Genomic DNA, 20345 nt, shown 5'->3' with positions numbered 1-20345 from the left:
TGTGGCCATCTTTTGCACCAGCTTCAGCTTTTGGACTGTGCCCCCCCCCCCACCTCACAAGGTGATTTCACAGATTTTACAAATAGAAACTTTGCTCTCTTAAACCATCTCTGAATACCATGCAAATCTATCCTTTGAAACTATTGCTTAGGAATCTAAAATATAGTATCATCATGATCAACTCACAGAGAACAGAGTCCTGGCAATAAAAAGCAAAATCCTAGCTTTTGTGTTTTCAGAGAGAATCTTGAAAGAAGCCATTTGATAAAACCCCCAAACCCAAGTCATATTTACTAGGAGAAGAGAATGATAAAACAGCCGTACCATACATGGCTTCTCCCAAGGAATCCTGGGAACTGCAGCTCCCAGAGCTGCAATCCCCAGCAACCTTAACAAACTACAGTTCCCATAGTTCTTTGGTGGAAGTCGTGTGCTTTAAATGTGTTAAGTTGTGGGCGAACATATCAGACGACACAGCGATTCTTCCAAAGCAGCTCTTTATTTGTAAGCTGGAACAGAACTAACTGAGGAGCTCAGTCAGCCTGCTTATATAGAGCTCCAGAACAATGTAACTGTTGCCATTTTCTAAAACTATCCAATCACTGAACGTCACTTTCGATCCTTCATTTTCATAACTATCTACAGTATCCCCCTGCTGGCCCAGGGTGAGAAGTTCAGTACATAACAAAATGTATGATGTGATAATAAAAAAGTTGGAAGAGGGAGTGGTACACAGGAAGGAAAGGAAGAGGACACGAGCATGGACGAAGAGAAAAGCCATGGGGAAGAAAAGCAGCGCAAATGAGCAGGGAGGAGAGATGGGTATGGTTGGGAGCTGTAGAGGTAAGGAGGCCTGATATTCATGAAATAACCAGGCGAATGTTGGACTTTACCTTTCTTGGATAATTCTGTTTTCCCCAACTAGGACCTCCACATGCAGCTGCTGGGTGACCTTGGGCCAGTCACACTTCTCTGAAGTCTCTCAGCCCCACTCACCTCACAGAGTGTTTGTTGTGGGGGAGGAAGGGAAAGGAGATTGTGAGCCGCTTTGAGACTCCTTAAAAGGGAGTGAAAGGCGGGATATCAAATCCAAACTCTTCTTCTTCTTCTTCTTCTTTAAACGTAGACACCTCTTTCTCTGAGAATTTGTCCAGATTAAATCAGTCTAGTGACAAAAATATTTGAAGAATCATGATGAGAATAGCAGGAGATATAGAAGGTTATAAATTAGTTACTTTGACAGCTGAGTGAGGGAAGCTTGCATAACACCTGCCCACACAAGGCCTAATTCAAGGTAATATTAACAGTTCCTCGCTTCTATGAATGCTCCAAAAAGTATTCACAGACTACAAAAAGCGACTACGGCAAACGTATCAAATATGCCTGTTTTTAAATTCCGTTTGGTGCAATTTATCCATTTTCACTGTCTGAAGAGTTGCAGAAGTTAAAATTACATACTTGAAAAGCTTGCTTTAACTAGAAAAAGCATTGTTTAACCTCTTGATTCCAAGCTGAAAACAGTGCCTGTTGCATTTTTCTGCCCTATAAGATTTTATGATAATAGCAAACCTGTTAGTAAAACTGCCTGAAGGCACACTCCTGAGGTGTGCTGTGTTCAAAATTACAAATATATTTAGTAGACATAACATTATGTTAGCTGGATGTTAAGAATGCTGAAAGGTATTTTATTATCATTTCAGACTAGTAGCAGGCAGTCTACAGTCTCAATTTAAAAACTTAATGTTAAAAAATTAGTGAAATGTTATATTACCTGGTAATTATACGCACTTGGAAACTGACTTTGGGCCAGAAAATAAATTCAGTATAGTTATGCTTTTTTGGGATTGCACTAGTTCAGCCTGCAGGTGGGAGAATGCAAATGTACAAAATTTGCATATTAGGGAGAAAGATTCAGTTTAGCTTCCTGTTCCACCACATGTGCAGGGAGGTTTTGTTTTGTTTTTAGAGGAGTCAGGCATGGTACAGTGTAGAAACAGCTTTTTAGGTTTTAAGACTGCTGAATATATAAACTCAGTCATTTCTTGGAACTCTGATTTTTGATTATTATTATTTTTGGTAACTGAGGGCTCTTGAGGAAACGTGTTTCCCCCTCCCCTTTCATTTTTCTTCTTGTGAAAGGATGTTCAGTATGATGATTCAGAAATGATTTAAACCTTCTTTGGGCTTTTGTCTGAACAAGTGAGAGTTATAAGGGCTTAGGGGGCAGGGTGTGCATGCAAGCTTATGCATTTAGCATAAAGAATTGAAGGGGGTTTCAGAGTGATCTTGAGATGAAGAATGAAAGGTGGCATCTAAACAAGAAAATGTTGAGGTAATTCAAACTGTTGAGGTCTTCAGTTACCTCACACAGACTAAGTAAGTGTGTGTTCCAGTCATGGCAAAGAGGTAAGATCTCTAGATTTCCTAGAAATTACAGTGCACTATAGAACAGTTGGCAATGGAACTGACCAGAGGGAAGTCAAACTTTAATCTTAAATTGTGACCAGGATCTGGTGTGAGATGTGAGCCTTGTTGAATGGATTGCAAACAGTGATCACAGAGCTATCAAACATAACATCTGTAAGTGCAAAGAAAATTCAATACAGACACTTTTAATTTCAGAAGAGGAAACTTAACAAACTTACCAGTGAATAGGTCTTAGCAGCAGTGAACATCACCACATCTTGTGGCAATGAATTCCATAAGTTAATTCCATAAGTTAATTTTGGACTCGCTTGAAAAGGTCATACCATCTTTTTGTAGCAGTTTATGCTAGTGAAATGTAACAGGAGTTTTGAACCTTTTTAAATTCTTCTACAAAGTATCATTTAACACTCTGTAAGAATTGCCATTACAAATTGTCAGCATACAGTTCTATATAGACTCTAGTGTTCAGTACTGAGATTCATTCACATGGGCAGAAAAGAGGAAAATCATATGTGACTTCCACACTGGTGCAGCTTTCTGCATACTCGGTATAAATAAATGTAGAGTATTTGATTGTTTCCAGGGCACTATGCCACTGCTAATAAATGTGGTACAAAGAAAGTATCTTTTCATATAGATTAATTGATAAAACAAATGAGGACAGCGTCTCCATAAACCAAGGAAGATAATGAAACTAGGGTCCTGAGATGAAACAGAAACTCTTTCTGGTGATGAAGCTGATCACAAAATGTAACTTGATTTAACGAAATTGCTTCGCAACTGAACACAAAAACTTGGTTCTGTATTGTGAACAACTGGAAAGTAAATTATGTTTCCTACTTTGAATAATGCCAGTGCTGTTTCTTTGTTGTGTAGAGTCCAAGCAGGAAAATTGTTGCCTTGCTAGAATATGAAAATAACATTACTTGAGTGGCATGGAGAAGAGACATGCATTGAGGATCTTGCAGCTGGTTGGTATAGCTACAGTATGTGTAAGGAGTACCATCCATTGTGTAGAAGATGTAAAGCCAGGCAGGATGAATAAAGCCAAGGATGGCATTATTCCAAAGAGCTACACAGTGATGTGTGGAGAGGTGGTAGAGATGGAGCCTAGCCTGCCCTGAAGTAGCTGTCTTACACATGGATCTGGTTGAAGGGAGTGTTCTGATGATGACACATGGTGTGGTTTTACTGTTGAATATGAATAAGGCTGACACTATAAAATTGGCTGGGTGGGTCATGGGCAGGATTTGAAATTTAAGCATTGGATTACTGAAAGAACTAGTAAAAGTGAAGTTCAGATAATAAAACACATGTATTGTAAAACAGTTAATAAAAAGTAGCAAAAAACAAACACCAGGAAAGGAGGGGTGGGAAGAAGAAATTTATGTTGAAAAATGTATATGAACGTAAGGGACCTCTGAACAGGAGGTGTCCAATTTTGATTGTCAAATCTGTCCCCTGTGCAGTTCACTTACTGGCTCTATTCTGTTCCACAAGAGCTCCAGCAAATATGTACAGCCACATGTTACTGGTAGTGCTTGTGATTTCACAACTAAACATCCTGTAAAATGTTTGGTGATGAGGTTATCATAGGACTGATGTGCAGGGTTTTTGAGCCAATGTTACTGTAGTAGCTGAGATTTTTATTGTATCATATTTTTAGGAAGGAAACAGCTGGTTCCAATTAACTGCTGATACACGTCTCCAGAAAGTGTGCCCCTAATAAAACATGACTATCAAGAAATCATATTTTTTTACATTAGACCCAGTTCCTCCAGAAATACTTAAAGGCATGTTACAATATAAAAGCAGAAAACATTTTTAAATGCAGACCCAAACATGACACTTAAAAGCAAACAATAAAAACCAGGAACTGCACAGCAGTTGCAGAAGAGCAATAAAAAATAACAGCAATATTTACACAACCATTATATTTTAATGATTTGATTTTACTCCTAAACAATGCTGCTATGCTTTGTTTTGTTTTTCAGTTTTCTATTCTTAGTAATGTTAAACTCTAAGGGTGGTATTCTCCACAATTCTACACACTATGTGTGCTCTTACACAAGTAGATAATGTATTTTTTAATATAAGCCCCACAGGAAAAGGGTTTGTAGCAGCTATGTACAAAGCCTTTGTTAATATTACTTTTGGGAAATTGACCAGTTTAAAATCTACATAGAAGATGGTTGGGGGCGAGGAGTATTGATGAAGAAGAATGGGAATGGCGATGGAGAGTGAGTCTTTTTAAGACCATCTCTACTAGCGAATTGGCTTTAAAAATGCACCATAGATGATATTATTATTCTATAATGCTTTGCCACTTTACTTCCAGATCCTTTCCTTTGTGCTGGAGGGGATGCAGGAACAAGGGTTAGGGTACCTTTTTCCATTTGTGGTGGGAGTGCCTACTGGTGGTGCAATTTTGGTTAACGAGTTTTGCAGAAAAAAGTAAGCTCATCAGGGACCAGATTCAGTTATCATAAGAACATGTTTTTTCTTTATTTACTCAAGGGAGTAAATGAAGAATTTAAAGCAAAGGATCTGTTAATAGTTTTATTAATAGTTTTATTAATAGCATCATACAGAGTTCAAAAATGGAATACTTTATCTGATATCAACATTATGAACAGATGGAACAATGTATGGAATTTAGCCCTTCAAGAAAAACTTATACAGTAATCTTTATTGTCATTGTCCCATACAGAACAACGAAATTGAAAAAATCTACATCAGACATTAAAAAACCCACAAGCCTGATATCCCAGCTATCCCAGCCTGGTTAGCCCCTAAAAACTCTGATACCCCATAACTGAATACAATATACTCACATAAAGACTACCTTACACTGTGTTTAAAACCAAAATTGCATTTGGATAGAAACTGTTTCTCAGGCGGCTAGTCCTAGTCTTTATAACCCTGTACCTTATTCCAGAAGGCAGAAGCTGAAAGAGATCATTTCTGGGGTGCGCACTATCCTGCACTATCTCTGCAGCTTTCTTATGGCACCTAGCAGCATAGATTTGATCCAAGGTGGGAAGAGTGCACCCAATTATTCTCTCCGCAGTCTTTACAACCCTGGACAGCATTGTTTTTTCCCTGGCTGTGCACCTCCCAAACCACACACACAGACCATAAGTTAATACACACTCAACAGTACAATGGTAAAATGCCATCCTTTGAGAGATTATTTTGCTGGCGGATTCTCAGAAAATATAACCTCTGCTGTGCTCTCTTTATCAGGTCTTTGCTGTTTTCTCCCCAGGTTAGGTCATCTCTCAACTCCATTCCCAGAAATCGAAACACCGAGACCTGTTCCACACACTTCCCCTCAGTAATAAGTGGCTGAATATTCAATTTACATTTCCTAAAGTCCACAATAATCTCTTTTGTTTTCTTTAAGTTAAGTAATAAGTTGTTTTTCCTGCACCACTCCCCCAACTGCTCAACTTCCTTCCTATAGGCTGCCTCCCCCTCTCCAGCCGTGATTAAACCAACCACTGTTGTATCATCTGCAAACTTAATGGTCTTATTACTGGGGTATTTGGGGGCACAGTCAGCTGTATAGAGCATATATAAAAGCAGGCTCAACACGCACCCCTGCGGCGTCCCCATATTCATGATGAGATCCGCACATCAGATTTTTGCTTGGCACATCAGATTTTTGAATGGGAAGGTGAAGCCAGACTCATTTATTGCAGTCTGGTAGGACTTTATTGAATATATCAAAAAGGAACAGTTACATATTTTTCTCTCCCCACCCCAGTTTCACAAGTCATTTGGAACAACTGAGTCTCTCTGTGAATAATCCATTGTCTTCTGATTGTTTTAAGATATACTTTACATATTGTATTTATTTTCTTTTATAAAAATATTTATAAATTACCAGCTCATAACAATGATCAAGGCACTGAACAATATAAACATTTAAACCTCATGAAACCATAAAAGCTGACTAGGTCATTCTTAGCAAACTAACTGAAATCAATGGAGTTATGTTAGTCATGGCTAATTTAAGCCTACTGATTTCAGTAGGTATAATCTGAGTATGACTTAGTTGGATACCATCCATAGAAAGCCAGTGTTGTGTAGCAAAAGTCAAAATAAGTTAAAACACATTAGATATTCCCTATATTGGGTGACATAAGCAAGTTTAATGTTAGTTTTAGGGATGCTTCCAGAAGCAGCAGCTGCATACTCAGTAGTTTATTATCTTGGTGTCTTTGTGGCTTCAGTTCAGCCAGTGTTTCTGGCATTCCCTGGCTTTAGGTGTAATGCATATGAGAACACTGAAGAGGATGTTTAGCAGATACTGACGACCCCTTCTGTTGTAATGTTTCACTCTTCCATATTCCTTTGTTTTCATTCTGCATTCTTAATTCCCATGATGAGAGATAAGAGGTGGCTGTCCTACATGTAAGCTGAGTTCCTTGTTTCTTTTTCTTTTGACCGTTCCCGGCTGCATGTTCTCTGTTGATGTCTTGTTCCTGGTACTTGACCATCTTGTCTGTGAAAGAAAACGCTCCAGCTGGCTTGCCTGATAAGAAGAAAGGAAAGTTTGCTTGGTTTAGTCACTCCACAGAAACTCATGGTAACGTTCCAATGTACTCTGTGTCCATCCTTTATGTGTACGTGTATGTTTCTGTGTAGTAACTGTGTAGTCCGTTGGTGCATGTCTGTGTCTTTCTATAGCTTCTGCAGCATTGTGCACTTGTGTATAAGGTGGTAATTATTTTTTGGATCAACCTTTTCTTCCTGATGTCATCAGAATTGTATCCCATGCTGCCGCCAAGAGCTCCATCTAATGTCTTACATCCCCAAATAATTTCATTTTGTGTCCCTGGGGCAACCATGTGATAAAATGCTAACCTGAGAATATTTTTCTTTGAATGCTTCTTCCACAGCAAGTGAATATTTCATTATTCCTTAGGTGACTTATTTGAGCAGACAGGTAAAATAAACTTATTGGAAGGTATTGGAATAGGGAGTTACCGTATTTTTCGCACCATAAGACGCACCGGCCCATAAGACGCACCTAGATTTTAGGGGGGGAAATAAAGGAAAAAAATTTTATTTCCCCCCCAGGTGCGCTGCGCTACACCAGGAGCTTGGGGCGTGCGGAGCTCAGCGCGCCCGAAGCTTCTGCGTGCCGGCAAGGTCTCTGCTAGCGTGGGAGAGCCGGGCGCCTCTCCCAGGGCTAGCGGACCCCTGCGCTAATCCAGAAGCTTGGGGCGAGCTGAGGTCAGCGCGCCCCAAGCTTCTGCGTGCCGGCAAGGTCTCTGCTAGCGTGGGAGAGCCGGGCGCCTCTCCCAGGGCTAGCGGACCCCTGCGCTAATCCAGAAGCTTGGGGCAAGCTGAGGTCAGCGCGCCCCAAGCTTCTGCATGCCGGCAAGCAGTCCACTGCCGCCCCAAGCCTCCCGCACCCGGCAGGAGGTCCCGCCGGGTGTGCGAGGCTTGGGGCGGCAGCGGACTGCTTGCGCGCACCTAGAAGCTTGGGGCGGGCTGAGCTCAGCGCGCCCCAAGCTTCTGCATGCCGGCAAGCAGTGCGCTGCCGCCCCAAGCCTCCCGCACCCGGCAGGAGGTCCCGCCGGGTGCGGGAGGCTTGGGGCGGCAGCGGACTGCTTGCCGGCATGCAGAAGCTTGGGGCGCGCTGAGCTCAGCCCGCCCCAAGCTTCTAGGTGCGCGCAAGCAGTCCGCTGCCGCCCCAAGCCTCGCGCACCCGGCGGGACCTCCTGCCGGGTGCGCGAGGCTTGCAGACACTCGCCCGAAGCAGGGGGAGCCCTCCAGAGGGCTCCCCGTGCTTCGGGCGACAGGCTGCCGCCCCAAGCCTCGCGCACCCGGTGGGACCTCCTGCCGGGCGCGCGAGGCTTGCAGGCATTCGCCCCATAAGACGCACCCCGATTTCCCCTTCATTTTTGGAGGGGAAAAAGTGCGTCTTATGGTGCGAAAAATACGGTAATAGCAAGCTACAATGTTCTAGATGTTTAATTTTTTTCTAAAAAAGAAGATTGTACAAAATTATATTAAATATAAAAAGCGAAGGCAGTATTATCAGTTTTGTTGGAGGAGTAAAGGCTGCTGATATATAATTCACCAAGCTTTTCTTCTATATAACCTACATTCAGTTTTATAGGATTCACCCTCCTTCTCCCAGGGTGTTGCACAGCCTACACTCTTTAGGCTCAACCACACTTCGTTTGTGCTGTGATTTCTAGTCATAGTTCCAATAAGTTCCCTTTTTCCTTTTTTTGTTTGTTTTTTTGTTAGCCTACCGCTTTCCCTGGGAAAACCTGTGGTTTACTGCTGAACTTGGGTAAATGTTGATTGGCTTTTCTGCAGATTCAGCAGTAAACATTGGTTTTTCCCAGGGAAAGTGGCAGGACAAAAAAAGAACCTCTTGGACTTGTGACTAGTAATCACAAACAGAAGTATGGATGAGCCCTGTTTACATTTACACAGGTAGACATGCTGAATATCTTACCATGTGTTGCTGGCGGGGTGGGACTTATATAATTTTAACCACAAAGAAGATTATTGCATTCAGCTAATTAAAGTCATTAATATATTTTTATACAGTCTCTTATTAAATAATTTCTGAATACCATCAAAAGAAAACAATAGAACCTGATGAATGGACGCAAAACGTTTCGATTATGTTTTTGACAGTCTTCTTCGAAAGTGGTAGATAAAAATATTTCAAAATATTTTCAGTGTACAGTGCTGACATTTTTTTAAAAAAGTTTTGAAGGAAATATCAGACTTTCTAAAGCCCAACGTTTCAGTTGGACCAGAAACAAAAGGTGACAGCTCTACTTTTCTCCCTGTTGTGCAAGAAGGTGTTTGTGTGGATGAATTATTAGAATAAAATAATGTTTGGTGACATCTTGGATATCTTTCAGTAATACAGGGCCTGCCATAAAACCGCATAAAGTTGTATAAAGTTCTGTGGTCTGAGGGGCTGCCAAATCATCTGTCCAAACACATTGTGTCACCCCTGAGTAGTCATTTTATTGTATTTAGTTCATTTTGTGTACTTTATTTGGAGAGCAGAAAAATATTAGGTGAGAAAATTGCAGCACTATGGATATAGATTGAATATGATTAATTGAAATAGTGGAAGATTCAGGACAGACAGGAGTAAGTACCGGTAAGCACTTCCTCACACAGCACACAGTTAAAACTATGAGATTTGCTATCACAAGATGACCATCAACCTGGACAGCTCTTAAAAGGAATTAGACAAATCCATGGAGGATAAGGTTATCAATGATTACAAAGCAGTGATAGCTATATTACCTCCAGTATCGGAGGAGATGTTTCTCTGAATACCAGTTGCTATGAATCAGGAATGGGAGGGCTTTTGCACTAGGCATCAGGTTGGCCACTGTGAGAAAGAATGCGGAATAATATAGGCCTTTGGGCTTATCCATAAGGGCTTATTATCTTATAAGGTAGGGGAGGGGTTATTGGGTTGTTGCTGCTTTTATTTTGAGTATGTATTTTGAGGTTTTATATTTTGATTTTATTCTGTGAACCACCCTGAGACCTGCAGATATATGGTGGTATATAAATTCAATAAATGAATAAATAAATTCTTATCCTGTTCTATGACCAGTGCTGGATGACACATTGTATGCATCCTTCCAGCAACTCCTACAGCCAAGCTGGTGCCAAATGTATTTCTCTGCTTTCCTTTGGACCATATCAACGAGACTGAGAGGGAATATTGTTGTTTGGACAGGGCAGGACCTGTGACAATCCGGGGAGGTCACTTCAGTGCTGCTAATGCCGCTGTTCGGACCCTGGAGGCACACTTCATTGTCTCTCAAGACAGATGCCAACATTTGCTTAGGATGTTTACGATTATTTATTTATTTATTTATTTATTTATTTATTTATTAGATTTATCAGATTTCCATACTGCCCATCATCCAAGGATCACAGGGTGGTTTGCAATATAAAAACACAAAATACATACTATAGTAAACAAAAACAGTAAACCCCCTTCCCCCGCAGCTTAAAAGGCCATAGATTGCTTTATTATCCAAAGACCTAGGAGATAATATGCATAATAACAGTTAAATTTATGCTATGCTGGCTACCTAAGTGCTCTACTAAAGTCTGTAATTTTCATCAGGACCCATATTTTTAATTAAGCAAGGGCTTAAGGGCAACCACATTTTTTGCACTCACACACTCACTTCACAAGTCAAAATATTATGGGCTAACGGCTCGTTACTGCTCTCTTTCCTGGTTTGGTTTAAAGAGCCCATTGCCTGTACCTTATGACTAGTGTGGGAGAGCTGCATCTTGGAATAAGTAGATTTTTGTGTCTATGGGGAAGATGCTAGGCTCTAGTGGCTGAATCACCCCTCAGAACCAGTAGTCATTCCTTACTGTAGAAAGACAGTATTAAAGATTTGGTGCTTCTAAGTCATTTAAAAGAGCAAATAAAAAGACCTGCCATGGACAAACAATTGGTTGTAAAGGTCACAGATCCATGACAAGCTCACTATTCTGAAAGATAAAATAATATGGAGTAATGCCTTGATATCATAATCAAGTGACCTACAGAAGTTCACTTCCCTGCAGGTATCTTGAGGATTCTGCGAATACCCTCTGCATCCTCCACATCAGGATGTTGTGTTTCATTAAGTCTTCTATTCAAGTTATACAGGGCCTAGAAATGCACCAAATAGCCTATTGTGAAACATTCACAATTGTCTTCTAGAAAAGTATTTGTGGGACTCATATCATTCAACTTTATTATGTTAACGCATCTGAATTGTTCATAGTGTCAAGAAGCCTTAAGATTCAGAATGATGACACACTGATGTGGAATGTAGGAGAAAACATTACTTCTGCTTAGCTTCTTAACTGTCCTCTTTTGATGTATTAGAAATAATCAGTGGCTGTCAGCCTGTTAAATTTCATGTATGTTTTACACTCCCAAACTTATGTAACTGTAATGTATAGAGAACAAATCTTGTGTTATAGCACTTGCTGATGGGTTACTCCCTGACCTGAGGTGGGTTGCAAAATGAGCAGGAAACAGCTTGTGTAAGTGAACTAATTCATACAATCCTTCCAGATTCATTTCAACCTGTGTTAAAATGGGTGTATGGTGAAATGGTCAACTTTTTCTTCTCTATGCATATAAATTACACGCAAACTTTGTGACAAACTCAAAAGGGGAAGAAACCTCACTGGCTTATCACTGGCTGACTAGTGACTATCCAGGTAGTGGGGTGATTCATAATGTGTGTACAACCATGTTTACCTGCATCCTAGCTTCTCAAGACTATTGTATGAATCTACTCTAAATCTCCTTTTTCACATTTGTGCTCTGCACCTAGATGACATGCTTTGGATGTTACCTGCCCTGTCCAAATCATCAAGTGTTGAATAGAAGCAAAAGCTTTATACTGTATTTACGTTCTGTCTATATTTAGGTTGAATTGCTTGAGCCATAAGTGTGATTGTTTTACAAAATGCCCAGCGTGTAAGGCAACCACAAAGCTTCCATAGAGGGTAGAGTGATAGTATGGTACATGTTGACTAAATTACCCAGTGAAACAATAATATGACTTGCTATTCCACATGCAAAGCAATGTGTGCATTTATTTAACTAACATCTCAGTATGCCAGGATGGTTGTGTGGATTGTTCCTAATTTTGCATCCTAGAATGTTAGGACAACATTGCCCTAGAGCTCTAGCATTGTAGTTATTCACAATCACTTTTTAATTACCTTGTCTCTGGCTTTTCCTCAACACAGCTCTTTCGTTTTTTGCTCATTTCCTGCCCATAAAGCATATTCCTGTTTGGACTGTGCACTGTTCTTTAAATCAGGATTTAAAAAAATAAAAATAAAAAGCTTGTATATGGAAAGACAGTTGTGCACAAAAACAGACCAAGGAAAGCAGAATGGGGTGTGTGTCTGTGTGACTTTATTTTGTGGAAGTTTAAAGTTTAGGGGGCTGTGCCAGATGGAAATGTCAATAAGAGGTATCTTTGTGGGATGTAAAACTAGTTCAGGAAATTTGTATCACATTGTTTGAAACAAACAGGTTAAACTTCAGGAAAATGTTATCTTAGGGCTTTTCCTCTGGTCACAATTCATTTTCCTTATTAATTTATGCTTTTTTGCTAAGCAAGCACCTTCACTGCCAGGAACTGCACATTTGTGTATTGCAGACCAATTACTGACCTTCTATTTTCATTCCTCTGATCCATGTAGTGAGCATGCCCACCAGTGAGACAGAATCTGTGAACACTGACAATGTGGCTGGAGGAGATATTGAAGGAGAAAACTGTGGAGCACGGCTGGCGTGAGTTTAACCATGTTTATGCTTGTGTCTTCCTTATTCCACCATGGAGTCTGACGGATAGTTAAAGAGTAAACCTTAAAGACTTTCTTCAGAATTTGCATTGCCAGAGACTCATTCTTCTTAAATTAGAATGAGAGAACATTTTGAATTAGATATTCCCTTCCAGGTCCTGGTCCAGCATTCTAATCACTGTGTCACACTGGTGTTCTGGAATTAGATATTCCCTTGTTCTAGAACTTCAGAGCTTCCCATAAAACATTATTTGTGTCACAAAATAGGTGCTACTTTGCATAGAACAGAGTCCAACTTTCATTGTCTTCCATTTATACTTGTTTTTTATTTGAAATACATAAATATGGACTCTGAGAAGAGCTGTGTGAGATTATGGCTTCTGAGAGTGCTTTTCCTGTGATAAATTTCCCACACAGCTCACTCTGCAGGGTGCTTTCAAGACGCCTTTCAGATTGCTTTTGACACTGTAGGAAAAATTAAAAGGACACTGAATGCCAAGCCTCACTTTTCTGTCCCACGTCCCATAGTGTCTTTTATTGAGCAATGTAAAATTCAAACAATGGTGGCACCAGAACAGTATATTTGGGTCAATGAAGGGGCAAGGTGTGGTTTGGGGTGAGGGGACAGGCTATTATAATAATAATGTAATAATAATAATTTATTATTTATACCCCGCCCATCTGGCCAGGCCTCCCCAGCCACTCTGGGTGGCTTCCAACAAAATATAGTAATGCATCAAACATTAAAAGCTTCCCTAAACAGGGCTGCCTTCAGATGTCTTCTAAAAGTCTATGTCTCATGTCTAATATTTCTGGAAGAAAAATAATGGTATATTTCATATTAAATATATAAGTGTGAGCTGTTTGTCTGAAGGGTGCTTGCCCCCGCTCCCATTTCCTTTCTCGCACTGCTTATGGGCATGAAAGGAAGTGTGCTATTTTGAAGTCTGCACCATGTTTTCTGTTAGCTCTAGCATACCAAAATGAAGAGCAGTTCAAAACCAGGTTATTGACTCTCCATGGGTATCCTCCAGATGAGGGTATTTTGTTTGATAACTCGTCTATACAAGTTACACAGGAGACTTGGGCAAGGTGTAAAAGGAGGAGGGCTTAGTTAGGTATAAAGGAAGCAGGTTTGGCAATGTGGTGTTGGCAGGGCGGTAGTGGGTTGGTGAGCAAAGCAAACAGGGACACCAGCCCCTAGTATTGATATTTGTGGTGGCTAGGGGAAGTCCTGAAAACTCAATATTTTCCATGAGTTTGCCCTAAATATATCACCAGAAGGGACTTCTGCCATCAAGAACAGGGCCCAGAATCCTCTCTCTCCTAGGTTCATTTCCAAACAAGTTTTGGTGACTCAATTCTGCTGTTGTGTTAAATCCCATGACAGCAGCAAAACTAAACAAAGAACGTAATTTTTTGGGTCATTTTAGAATTACTTTTTGTTGCCTTAAGATCCATGACGTTGACATGAAGAGTTGAGCAGTGGAGGAAATATGTCTTCATCATATCTTTGTAAGAATTGCTTGGGGGAAATTAGGCTATCTTCTGAAAAGTATGGACACTCTCTATGGAAATATTCAATGTATGAGCTCAGGATTACTTTTTGCAGTAACAAGTAGCTTCCTATATGTAAATAAATATATAATTGAATATTTGCTTCTGTGGTGCCCCCACTGTCTGTACAGGCCTGCCCTCTAGCACATAGTATTCAAGGACATACTGCTTCTGACCCTGTAGTTCCTACAGAACCATCATGACTAAAATACCTTGAAGACTATATCTTCCATGAATTTGTCTAATCTCCCTTTAATGTAATCTACATAGTAGTAAATTCAGTAAATTAACCATCTGTTGTGTGAATAAATACCTTCAAAGAGAATCAGTAGGATTGTTAGTTTGAGGTAGAATGTAGGTCTATGAAAATGCTGAATAACAAAAAATGGTGTGAATTTCCATCACTGTTGTTTTGAGAGATCTTAGCTGTCTCCAATAGTTTTAAAAGTCATTTCAGCTAGAAAAGCACACACGCTTTCTGTGACACACATACACAAAATTGTCAGGGAGAGCAACAGATGCAAACTAGTGAAGGGTGGGTGGATGTTATTAGGTAACCTGTTGGCATGGTAGAGATGCTTAACTGCAGCGTCTAATGCACTAGAGATACAATTATCACATGCATGATGTGTGGAAGAACTGCCACATCTGTTAGCTTAATTAAATAAAATGTTATTCAAAATGCCACTCAGCCCCTTTGGTGAAAAGTAAAGAGATAACATTGAATTTACCCAGTGGGATTATGAGCAATTTTAAATTCATTTTCCCAGTGAGGGCCAGTTTAACATTTTAAGGTGTCCCTAAGCACTGATAATTTGCAGACCCATTAATGTTCATTGTTGATCTGCCCCCTGTTGTAGTGCAAGGATACCAAGTGGAACCCTTGCTCCAGTTAAACAAACCTACTTTTTTACTTTTATTTATCTTCTGCACAGTCAGTTCAACAGTTAAAACAACTTTCCATTTCCTCCAGAGACATTAACATATCAGGTGTAATATTCAGAATACAGTCCTGTTAACTAAACCACATTAACCTCCCCCCCCCACCCACCAAAGTATAGTATGGTTATTTCTTGAGGTGGTAGAAGTATGGTTTTTCTTAACTGTGTTGTAAGGAATAGCCAGTGAAAACAGGGATCCCTAAAATTAAATTCAAGGATGAATCTAACATTGATTCTGCTTCTCAGTGTTTTGCTCCTAACTGCCTTTCTCCCTAGACAATTGTTCCATTTTCTTCCTTTGTTAACTTTTCTCTTTGACCTCTTTTCTTCCTACTCCCCAGTTTTCCCTCTGTAAAGGCTGTAATATGTTGCTTTTTCACAATCCTGAGATGTTTTTCTTTTGTTTTTCTTTTGTTTTCTTATCCCCCCAAATCAGAAACATTTTGACCTTTGACAAACATTTTAAAACAAATGGGAGTTTCTACTAAAGTTACTGTTCCATCTCCACACCTTTTCTGTTTCCCATCCATATACTTACAGATCTAACAATACACCAACACTGCCCTGTTCCCTCACCATCACCCTGTTCCCTTCCCAAAATTATTAAGTATTAAACAACAAAAAATTGAGTAAATCAATTATCTTCTTTATGGTAATTATCTCTACTCCATCATTTTATTTATTCATTACATTTACATCTCATATTTCCTTCAAGAAGCATACATATACAGTGGTACCTCGGGTTACATACGCTTCAGGTTACAGACGCTTCAGGTTACAGACTCCGCTAACCCAGAAATAGTATCTCGGATTAAGAACTTTGCTTCAGGATAAGAACAGAAATCGGGCTCCAGCGGCAGCGGGAGGCCCCATTAGCTAAAGTGGTGCTTCATGTTAAGAAGAGTTTCAGGTTAAGAATGGACCTCCAGAATGAATTAAGTTCTTAACCAGAGGTACCACTGTACCTCCTCCCACTACCACCCTCATTTTATCATCACAGCACCTCAGTGGATAGATTAGGTTGGGCCAAGAGTTAGTGCTTGGCCCAAGGTCACCTTTTAAGCATCATGACTATAGTGGAAATGTATCTACTCATGTATCTACTCTGAACTTAACCCAAATATAAACTTAAGTAACTAAAATAACCTAGCAGTTCAAAAGCACGTCAAAGTGCAAATAGATAAATAGGTACCGCTACGGCGGGAAGGTAAATGGCATTTCTGTGTGCTAGTCTGGTTTGCCAGAAGCGGCTTAGTCAGGCTGGCCACATGACCCAGAAGCTGTACGCCGGCTCCCTCGGCCAGTAAAGTGAGATGAGCGCCATAACCCCAGAGTCGTCCATGGCTGGACCTAACAGTCAGGGGTCCCTTTACCTTTTTAACTAAAGTAACTCTTATGTTCAAAGTTAATTCCAAGTGTGCAAGTCAGAAGAAAGCTTAGCCAAGTGGTTACTTGGATCCCTTAGTTCCAGCAAATAATGAGAAATGAATAAGCAAAGGTGAATATTAAGCAAAAATGAATAATTTTGTACTTTGGTTCTAGTCAGAGATGGGACCACCATAGTGGGATGATAACCCTATTAACCAATCAGTGGTGAGATGTGCACCTCTCCCAATTTGCTTCACATTTTGTTTTGGAAACATCTAACTTCTATCCTCGTACACTCCCTTTGTTCCTCAAATGTTGTGCATGTTATCTGGCTGCTAGGTTTTTTCTTGGTGCATCTTTGAGCTTCTGTGCTATTGTCAAGATTATTCGCATCATGTTCATAGCATTGTTATAGGTTCACCAGCCCTGGCACTGTCAAGCAAGAACATTTTTGTACCCATTTGCAATGCAAGTGCCATCATTGCACAAGAGTCCATCAAGGCAACAGGTCGCACTCCTGTTCTAATCCCACTGTCGTCGTCGTCGTCATCATCATCATTTTTTATTTGTATGCTGCCTTTCGGCAGTTAAAAAACAATCCTCAAGGCGGCTTACAGCATAACAAGATTTACATAATTACAAAAATCATAAACAAATAAACCACATCAAAAAATACACAACCAAATGGGAAACAATTTCCACATAAATCAAAATCTAAAACTAAGAATACAGCATTATATCACAGTTTAAAATGACATAGGTAAAAAATACCAGCAATTTAAACAAACAAAAACAAAACAAAACGGAGCCCACTCTGCCTAGCAGCAGCAGCGGCAGCAGTCCTTTATAGAGCCCATCAGGCCTCGCCCTGGGCCAGGTGGTGAGTGGCAGGACCGGGGCCCTCAGGAGCTGAGCAGGGGAGTCCTCCTGGGTGGCAGCTATCTGCCCATGTATTACTTATAACACTACAGAAGAGAGGTGCACTCTGTTTGGAGCATCTTTTGCTGATATCTTCCTATCTCTTAAATATTTTCTTCATGTGGAAACAGATAAGAATGGTTGTCTATATGGGGACAAGAACATTTTGCAGCACGATTTGGGACAGCGTTGTTGTTGTTGTTGTTGTTGTTGTTTTTGTTGTTTTTGTTGTTGTTGTTGTTGTTACCACCCCACCCATCTGGCTGGGTTCCCCCAGCCACTCTGGGGAACTAGGTTATATAGTTGCTGTTTGCTGTTTGCCACATCTATACCAATGATATAAATTGGTGTCTTTTTCAAGCGAGTTTAAGACTGTTATTAACTGTTATAAGATATATGTTACCTTCTTAGCACTGTCTGCATGACTATTGGCCACAAGATGCCTATTTGAAAATCCTGCCCATGCTGTCGCTGATGCCAGCTGGATGCATGTAGCTGCCACTGTTTGGAAGTCTGGCAAAGAGTTTAATGCCATGTATGCTAGCAGTTCCACTTATCTTGCTGGCCACAGGAAAAAACCTTGCTTTAAGAAGATTTATAAGCAGTTTTCACAGTGATCATATGAATCAGTTTCTAGACTAGAAACTAGGGCAGGGTATAAATAAAAAATATTATTGTTATTATTATTAGACTGAGCCTTAAAGGAACTAAATCTATGCAATTCAGGAAGAACCTATCAATTACTCAATGGACAGGCTCCTTGAAAAAAGGGGTGGTGGCAGTGGGACATGGTGCTTTTGGAATCTTAGCACTTAAATAAGCCATCAGTCATATCTATCTGATTCCTACCACCATCACATTTATACCCCTTCCCCCATGTTTGGCTATAATGGACAGCGGCTAAGCCTTCAACAGTTCCTTCCCACTAGATTGTGGATATAATCCTCAAAACATTTAGAATGACGCAGTTTAGGTGGTTTGCTGCTATATATCATCATCCTGCATTGATTTTTGGCCTCAATGACAAAAATAAATTAAAATCTGTATAGAATCTGCAACTATTTCTTATTTTGTTCTTTCTCTTTGCATGGAAATTAAGAGAACAGATCATATGCTTAAGATACAGTTAAATTTTTTTTCTCTTTCAGGCACCGGATATCTAAATCTAAGTTTAGGTAAGCACTGCAATAGCTTTTTTTAAAAAACAAAAACACCCCCCCCATCTTTACTGAAGCTTTGAATGAACATTCCATCTATCTTCTTGTTGCTCCTGTTGTAACTAGTAATGGCAATGATATAGTGCCAGCTAAAGATTTTGATTAGTAGGCTGCTGAGTTACTTCCTTTACCACTCTGATGAAGAGGAAATCTAATTAAGTGGAGTGGTTAACAAGACTAGCTTCCACATTGGCGCCCCTATGGCTGTTGAAGCCATGATGAAGCGAAAACCCATTAAGAAAGAAAAGGAAGTAAGTAATTAGAGGAGACTAAGAGTCAGGGCAATAGGTACAAGAGGCCTGTACGGGGCTGGTCTCCCAGGGCTTCTCCAGGCCTTTCCTTGACTATGCAGCTTTCACTTGAAAAGGTAGTTCTTCAGCGATTTGCTGCTCCCTCATGAGAACTTTTGAGTGTGTTGTGGGTAGGTGTCAAATGTGTTCATATATTTAGTAATGTCATAAGGCAACCTTCCCCAATCTTATTGTTGTACTACAACCCCCCCATTGTCCCTAATAATTGGCCATGTTGGCTAGGAATTGGGTGGGTAGGGGCAAGATTGGAGAAGTCTGCCATAAGATGTTCTTTAATAAGAATTGTAGAGGAGCACCTGTTTGTCTCATAAAGTGTTGCCGTAAGATTCACATGTGTTTATAGCATGTTATTTTACTGGTTGCTGATTTATAATGTATTTTGTGCTTATCCATAGCAAGAGATTGAGAGAGATAGGCATGGCCAAGGAAGATGCACATGCCACTTTATATGAGCTTTAAACACACAAACCCAAACCCGTTGCCTTTATTATCCAGGAGCCAAGTGTTGCTTGGAAACTGGTTGCTAGGCAAGCTAAATTGTGAAGAGTAGGGGCTGTATAATTAGCTTTAAATACTTGGTGTGGTTAGTAATTACTCCCAGAAATCACTGTGACACTCGTGAGGGGCTGCGTGTTCCAGGAAACATAACATAGCATTGTACTTACTCTCTTTCTCAGCAAATAGTAGCCCTAGCTTTGGGTTCAAAGGACAAAACGCTGGACCTTGCTAACACAGTTTCTGAAAATAATTCTGGGCAAGGCAGTTTCTGTTGTTGGGATCTTGATGGCTGTTAACCTTTGCTATGAAATTCTGAATAGTTACAATTTATATTAGAGAGACAGGAAAGGGACAACTTTTCCATTGACTTCTATAGGCAAATATTATGCCAGTAGTTATTTGGTAATTGAGAGATTAATGTTTTATGTAAAACAGCCAGGGGAACATCTGTAGCTGGTGGTAGATAGAGCATCCTAGCCACCAACACTGACTACCCACTTTGGGGTGTTTAGAGTTCATCTTCATAAATTGGTTTCAAACTGAACAGCAGAGGTTGAACTTGGTGTTTCGGGCAGTGGCTTTGTGTGGTCTTGACTTCCATATGAAGAGAAAGCAAAATAGGAAGCAATAAACAGCTCCTTTTACCCTTATCCAAGAGAATATTCTTTTTTAGATTTGGGCCCAAGCTACTGCTGATTAAAAGGGGTATGTGTGTGTGCAACTGCAGTAAAGAATTTTCATCCCTTTGCATCCCTATGTAAGTG

General features: G+C 40.2%; 1 protein-coding gene and 1 long non-coding RNA gene across 9 annotated transcripts in view; one reads left to right on the top strand and one right to left on the bottom strand.

The window, feature by feature from the left end:
• Nucleotides 1–20345, top strand: part of CACNA1C (calcium voltage-gated channel subunit alpha1 C) — a gene marked incomplete at its 5' end in the record, with an annotated part of 472020 nt that overhangs the window by 315565 nt on the left and 136110 nt on the right. For 5 of the 8 annotated variants that reach the window (XM_081209739.1, XM_081209741.1, XM_081209740.1 and 2 more), the window contains 2 exons: nucleotides 12670–12760; nucleotides 18704–18730. In XM_081209739.1, the coding sequence (XP_081065865.1) occupies nucleotides 12670–12760; nucleotides 18704–18730 (118 nt within the window). Of the gene's footprint in view, nucleotides 1–6906; nucleotides 7022–12669; nucleotides 12761–18703; nucleotides 18731–20345 lie in introns of those variants that run through there. The other 3 variants (XM_081209746.1, XM_081209745.1, XM_081209744.1) reach the window with 1 other exon arrangement.
• On the bottom strand, nucleotides 6565–12778 carry LOC308595854. Its single transcript, XR_014012124.1, has 2 exons — nucleotides 12640–12778; nucleotides 6565–6967 (listed from the first exon to the last, which is right to left on the bottom strand). It is a non-coding gene; the product is annotated as an uncharacterized lncRNA (long non-coding RNA).

Source organism: Podarcis bocagei (assembly GCF_964188305.1).
Source record: "Podarcis bocagei genome assembly, chromosome: 10".
In the NCBI taxonomy this organism is placed as follows: domain Eukaryota; kingdom Metazoa; phylum Chordata; class Lepidosauria; order Squamata; family Lacertidae; genus Podarcis; species Podarcis bocagei.
This window is presented reverse-complemented; position numbering and strand designations above follow the sequence as displayed.